Consider the following 7,597-nt stretch of genomic DNA (forward strand, 5'->3'; position numbering starts at 1 on the left):
AGTTTGTGAGAGTTGAAGTTTGATGTCTGGAGCATCTGAGTTAGAGATGAACGTCCCTCAACGTAGACACTGTAGGTTGGTCCTTTATCTATAACCTGACCTTGGGTCCTTCTTAGAGAGAGATTAGAGTACCTGTGGAATTTGACTGACACTATTCTCCTGTACAGATATAGTGTAAAATACAATATACATAATATATAGTGGCACATGCAGTAATGTGTGAGTATGGTCCAAAACTCCTCAACAGGTAATATCTTAAAATCTTGTAGAGCAGAAATATCTCATGCACAGTTTGGACCCTCTGCAGTAACATACGGTTGAGAACCATATCGATGCTCACCAGCTTTCTGGAGATGTTCTTTATGCCTTACACATTATTAATAATGTAGACATGGACGATTCTTAACTAAAGTCATTCAGAGAGATTACAACTGTACATTATCAGCTGTAATATGTGCAGTGGAGGCTCCACTGTGATGTCACAAAATCATGTTCTGAGTATTGAGACTAAATTTAACTTTGGAACAGAGAATCCTTCATCATATTTTAAATGTTACTTTATACTTCTGATCTATGCATTTAGACTTTTGATGAAAAAAGCACAATAAAATCACTTTATATGGAAACAGACGAACGATGTTAATTATTTTTGATGTGTTCCTCCGTTTATAAACTGTGAAACTTGTTTTCTTACAACCTTCAGCTGTTGTGTAATAATGTTTTGAATACTTATCTGACATAATTGCACGTTTAATCTGATGCATCAGTTGTTTTTTCCTGAATTTTTGCTCCCCGACAGCCTCATATACTCTCATTTACAGACCAATGTTAATCTTTATTCCACTAAGTTGCAGCGACAACTTTTCCATCTTCAATATTTCCATACCAACAACTCCCTCATTTTAAACCGGTTGTGATCCACGTGTCCACTAGATGGCGCAATAAGACCCAGTATAACTTTGCAAATGACCAAACCTTGACTGTTTCCTGCGGATGGTGACGTGCAGTACATCCACCAGGGGGCGGGCTTTGCTTCCATTCTCTGAAATGACAAGTGTGTCGCTTTGCTGCTGCTGATTGGGCACAGGGTAGGCAGTGACGTGTAGAGTGACGTCATACACTAGTGTTTTGCTCAAAGGTTGAGTTTCAGAGTCACTTTGCTCGAAGTCCAGTGGAAAAGAAAAACATCATCTACACCTGACTCCGTGCGTGTGATGGTGAATCAGACCAATGTTCTCCTCTTTTCTCACACCTCCTTCTCAGCTGCTGTTGTTCCTCCTGCAGCTCATCTCCTGAGGAGCTTGGAGAAAAGGAGGAGAAGTCACAAAGAGTTTTATAAAAAAAAAATCCTCAGGAGACTCCGACTCTGTCAGAGCGAAATGAGACAATTAACAACTGCTCTTAATTCAAGCAGACGTGAAATGTTTATATTGATGTAAAGAAACCGTTTTTTTAAGAATCACTTCCCTTAGTTGATCTGCTTCCCTTTATCCTCTGGAGTATATCATGCACCAATCAGTTCTTAAACAACAACCTGCAGCCTTGATAACAAAAGGCTCGATAGCCCCATACCCTCCACTTCACCGCGTCCTCATTATTCGGAGGAATTAGCCGGAACATTTGGACTAATTACCACTAATTGGCCATAATTGCCGTGTGCCAGAACAGGGGAAAGGTTCTGATTGAGATGATTAAGAATGTCTTGCGAAATTCCGTAATTAACGGAGGCAGGAGCAAGGTCTACCTCGAGGAAACATGCTGTAATGTTAATTGGCTGCAAGTGACGTGTACGCGCCTCGGCTGCGATCCAAGACGGTTCACTTTAGCTGTAACATAAAACCTCGGGCTATGTGATAACGTGGCTTCATTAGAGATAATTGTGAGCCAATTGGAGCAAATGGATTGTTGTGATGTGTGCGCGCATCTTTAAATTGGAACCGTGCGTCTGGAAACATGCGGCGCGCATCAGGTTATCCTGCTGACAGCATGTAAAACACAGACACTCGCATACGCACACACACGCACACGCACACACACACACACACACACACACACACACACACACACACACACACAAACACACACACACTTATCTCCATGTCTTCAGAGGAGATTACATTGTTTTACATAAATTTCCTGGAGACTTACTTTCACCTCAACCACTACTTGCCTAACCCTAACCCTGCCCATACGTTAACCTAGTCCTTAACCTGACCTAAAGCTAACCTTAACCTAAACCTAAACTTAAGACATGTCTAAACCTTAGCATTTTATTATTTACATTATGGGAACTTGCTTGTTGTCCCCATAATCAAGACAAGTCACCATATAAACTGATTTAGGTCCCCACATCATGAGTAAGACCTGGAAAACACACACAAACACACACAAACAGACACACACAGAGCCGTATCTCCATGACTTCAGGGGACATTACATTGACTCACAATTTATTTCCTGGACACTTACTCTGACCTCAACCTAGTTTCATGTTTAACCATAACCCTGCCCTAACTTTAACCTGACCTAATCCTCAAACTAACCTTAACCTAAAAATACACTCAAAATACGTCTTAACCTTAAAATGTAACTATTTACATTATTGGGACTCGCTCTTTGTCCCCATAAGGAAGACAAGTCCCCATATTGTGTAAAGAGATTTCTTCCTGGAATACACACTCCCTAGGTTTCTGCAGGACTTTGCATTAACATCAATTCATTTAGGAAAGAATAGGCTATCCAAACTTATCCCTAAGCTTAACCTAACCCCCCAATACACACCCACAGACACATTACCCCACAGACACACTACCCCACACACACACACCCACACACACACACCCTCACTTGGACAGCTTGTTGCTGAGGTCGCAGCCAAACTGAATTAAAAACAAACTGCTTCTAAAACATTATTTATGTTATAAATTCAACTCTGAGTCTAGTTTAATCCTCAACAGAGAATAAAACGGATCACAGTGTTACAACAAACCGGATCTGCCACCAGAAGACGCTGTGTTTCTTTAACGACACAACCTGCAGCCACAGACTCCTGCTTGCAGTAGCTGCTGCTGCTGCAGCACTGACCCTTCAGCAACAGACACCTGCTTCATCTCACATGTTTGAATTCAGCTTTACATCAGGTTTTCAGCCCCGGTTCGATCCTGAGAGCCTCAGGTTGTGTAAATTAGACGTTGCATCTATTTGAACTCCGTGCTGCTTACTCTCAATCATTTTGGAACTGAGGAGCAACAAACTGGATGAACAAAATGTGTTGCTTCTCCTGAAATATCTGAAATATGGACTTATATGTAAAAACTGATCATAAAAACAAGCGTTTTGCACTTTAAAAAATATGCAGACTGCATTTAAAATATCCTACAGTAAAAACAACAATGACAATAATAATAATAATAATAATAATATAAATTGTTTAGACACTTCTTTTGCTCTAAAATAATAGTTTTAATTTATTGTCTGTTAATTAAAAATACGTAGAAATAGCCACTTAAAAGCTGTGCGTAAAAGTGAAATTTTCGTGTCCACGTACACAATATTTACACTCTTTCTTTTCTCATGCCTCTAAGTATATTTCTAGAGATGACACGTGATGCAGTTGAACAATTGTGGCATCAAGGAAAGATGCTGCTCGTGCTTCAACACCTTTAACCTTCGCACGAGAGCCTCTCGATCCTCAAGACTCCGTTGTTCTGTTTACTTGTTGTCTGTGCGTGTGTACGTTTGTGTGTGTGTGAATTAAGGTTATGATATCAAAAGAAAAAAAACGATGGTGGGGAGGGGGGGGGTGGTTGTTAATCATTTACGCAGCTCCTTAACACGCGGATGTGTATTTATTTACTTATCAGTATCAGTCAATTTCCCGCCCCGCAAGTGCACTTTTGCATGTCTGAGTACGATAAGGCATAACACAAACAATCCTGCAATCACTGGAGGCCTCTCATGGCCATTAAAAGTCAGTAGTTCACCCGAGGAGTGGTTCTCCAACTCTCAAGTCCACACAGGCCTCCTTTCATCAAGAGGCCCTCGTAAACATCACTACAGTTAATAAAGTGCATTGTGGTCACTGCGAGGCTCGAGGTGCGGCCGCGCGTTCATCAGCGACCAGCAACAAGTCGCCAACTCCAGATGTGGAGCAGCTGGAGCGGGAGCGGGAGCGGGAGCCGGAGCGCGCGCACTACCGACAGCCGCCGAGCATCTCCGAGCGCGCACCGCGACGCTCATGTCGTGGTTACAGTGCGAAGGGGCGCACATGTCTTGGAAGTGAAATTACGCACGGAGGAAGGAGGCTAGGGCTGTTTGGTATTGTTGCCGATGCCCCGCCTCTGATGGTAGCCTTAAACCTGGCACCCAGCTAAAACAAACCAAAGCCAGCACCGAGCTCCCACTCAATCCAATTAAGGCGGACTTGAGGCGCTCTCCTACGTGTTCATCTACCAGGATCGACGTTGAGACAACAGGAACCAGAGGAGCTTTGGCCAAAAGAAGAGAGGCAAAAAAAAGAGAAGGAGCGATTGCCTTGCCTTCTAATTTCTCCCTCTCCAGCCCCAGAACAATGTCGATGAGCCCTAAGCATACGACTCCTTTTTCTGTTTCCGATATCTTGAGTCCCCTCGAGGAGAGCTATAAGAAATTAAGCATGGAGAATAACAACTTGGGGGCACCTCTCACTTCTTACCGGCAGCCGCAGGTTTCCCAGGCGGCGATGCAGCAGCACCACATGGGCCACAATGGGACTGTGTCTGCGGCTTACCACATGACTGCGGCAGGTGTCTCTCAGCTGTCACACTCGGCCATGGGGGGCTACTGTAACGGCAACCTGGGCAACATGGGTGACCTGCCGTCGTACCAGGACGGCATGAGGGGCAGCGCCAACGGCTGGTACGGAGCCAACCCGGACCCACGCTTCTCCACCAGTGAGTATCCCGCACCTGTGCTTTGAATCCGGCTTTGAGTGGTGACTGGTGCACGCTTGGGTGAATTTGGCGCACGGTGCCTCGTTTCTATCCACCGTGCGTATTTACGCGCAAAGGAAAACACTCTCCATGTCGCTCTAATCTAGATTTTCTTATTTTGTTATTATTAAATTTAACCCCAAATAAAGCTTAATAATAGTTTATATAATTCATGAAGGGCAACATTTGTTAATACAGAAAAAAGTCTCACTACAGGAGCGGGACTGATAAAATGTCCCTTTAAGCGTTGGGCGTTTATTTAAGATAATTTATTAACCTGTGCCGACTCTTTCATCGCATTAAACCAACAACACTGTGCCGTCAGTGGTGAACTTTAGCCGCACTTTTTATTTAATAGAATTTTGTCAGTTGTGTATTTATGAATCTGGACTTTGACGCGCATTGTGTGTTTGACATTAATGGATGAGGGCACCTGCCTCTGATCATCAGTCTTTCTTCTGCTCAGCTGTTTGTCAAAATGCATAATGTTGTCGTGTTTCACTTTATGATTAATAATTTCTGACTGGGTTTTAGGAAATTAAATAACTATAGTTGTGTCCTTCAAAACCAAATTTCTCTGGTGTGTTCCATATAAAAAACGGCTTGTTGAATTAATTGTATTTATGTTCTTTTCTTATAGTTTCTCGCTTCATGGGTTCGTCGTCGGGCATGAACATGGGCAGCATGGGCAGCCTCAGCTCCCTGGCGGACGTGGGCAAAGGCATGGGCTCCCTGTCCAGCACCCCGCGGAGAAAGAGGCGAGTGCTGTTCTCCCAGGCGCAGGTGTACGAGCTGGAGCGGCGCTTCAAGCAGCAGAAATACCTGTCGGCGCCGGAGAGGGAGCACCTGGCGAGCATGATCCACCTCACCCCGACCCAGGTGAAGATCTGGTTCCAGAACCACCGCTACAAGATGAAGAGGCAGGCCAAAGACAAGGTGTCCCAGCAGCAGATGCAGCAGGACGGGGGCTCCTGCCAGCAGCAGCAGCAGCAGCAGCAGTCCCCGCGGAGGGTGGCCGTGCCGGTGCTGGTGAAGGACGGGAAGCCGTGCCAAGGCACCGGCCACACGCCCACGTCCTCCGCACAGACGCACCACCAGCAAGGGGGCAACGTCATGATCATGTCCAACAACACGTCCGGCCTCGGGCAGCACCAGGGCGGGCAGGTGGGCAGCACGGGCCACTCTCCGGACCTGGCCCCGCACTCCTCCAGTCCCCCGTCGCTGCAGGGCCAGGTGCCCGGCCTGTCGCACCTCAACTCCCCCGGCTCAGAGTACGGCTCGGCCCTGCAGTGTTCCGCCCTGTTGTACGGCAGGACGTGGTGACAAGAGGCGGCGGCTCAGAGCTCCCACCTGGACAGGACTTCGAGGTGCACCGTGTAAATGTGATGCATATCTGAAAGAGAAGCTCCTCTTGCATTTCCACCTTTTTGGAAAAGAAGAAAATAGAAAAAAGACGCGAGACTCACATGGGAGAAAAACACTCGTCCTGAAACTGCGGGATGTTGAAAGTCTTGGGATTTATTTATGTAAATTATATCGAGAACAAGAGAAGAATCGCGTAAAAGCGCAGAAAGAGGAGAAGTGAAGTTGGACAGGGAGGCGGAGGGGAGACTGCAGAAAACTGGGTGCTGTTCGATTCCCTCCCTCCTCACAAACAAACAAACAAACAAACAAACAAACAGACACTTGATGATTTAAGATAGAATTTAATGTAAGCCGTAGATCTAGCTTGTATATTTCTGTAAGAGGTTTGGATTTTAGCTCTCTGTTGTACAAAGTTTTTGACGCTATTGACGGTTTGTTGTCGTTTCATTGGTATTTGTACACGTTTTATTTCTTTGTAACTTATATAGATATTTGACTTACTACAGAACAGTCCTATTAATAAATTATGGAAAACACGACAGCTATAAGCTTTTTCTTGTGGAAACCTATTTTTACGCACAGACCTAGAAATGGGTCTTTGGAGACATCAGAAAATTATTTCCGAATACAAAAATCATTTCAGTTTTCATTATTTCGTTTAATCGATTCATATTCCTCATCCTTTTTTTAAGAAGGTCGTTTTCTCTACTAAATCTTGGGTTCATTGTGATAAATAACTTTTAAAATGCATATGCAGGTTTTCAGTTTTTTCGCTAAACCAGTCCAGGTTTTGCAAAGTGAAAATATGACAACAACACTCAGACTCTAATTCTACCACGACGGTTGAAGAGTGGAGGCCTATTTTCCAGTTTTCTCCTCGCACACACCTCAGCGTTATCGTGCAGCTCACACATGCCCTGCAGAGTAAACTCAGCCTTTTTCCTCTTTTCTCTTTTCTTGTGTGTGTTCGAGTCCCTGGTGTTTGTGTGCTCGGTGTGTGTGAGTCAGAAAAGGTGAGGTCTCTCGTCTCCCACATCAAACACACGCTCGCAGCTCAAAGCGCTGCAGCTTATCGATGGAAACCCCTGAAGTATTCTGCTCAAATAGCCGCTCTGCTATCAGCCGCTTCATCAATAATCTATCAGGGGATTGTCAGGAGGCGGCGGAGCCTGTTTGTGTCCGTGACAAACACCTTTTGTAAAGTTAACCTACAAACTGTCGTCTGCGAGAATGAAGGGATATTTATTCTATCCAAGTTATTC

General features: G+C 44.7%; 1 protein-coding gene across 1 annotated transcript; it reads left to right on the forward strand.

Annotated features, from left to right (window-relative positions):
• The first annotated feature begins 4,570 nt into the window (after positions 1-4,570).
• Positions 4,571-6,293, forward strand: nkx2.1 (NK2 homeobox 1). Its single transcript, XM_053434971.1, has 2 exons — positions 4,571-4,931; positions 5,611-6,293. The coding sequence occupies exons 1-2, from the start codon at positions 4,571-4,573 to the stop codon at positions 6,291-6,293; spliced, it is 1,044 nt and encodes a 347-aa protein (XP_053290946.1).
• Positions 6,294-7,597: the final 1,304 nt, after the last annotated feature.

The sequence above is a fragment of the Pleuronectes platessa genome, chromosome 11 (genome assembly GCF_947347685.1).
Source record: "Pleuronectes platessa chromosome 11, fPlePla1.1, whole genome shotgun sequence".
In the NCBI taxonomy this organism is placed as follows: Eukaryota; Metazoa; Chordata; class Actinopteri; order Pleuronectiformes; family Pleuronectidae; genus Pleuronectes; species Pleuronectes platessa.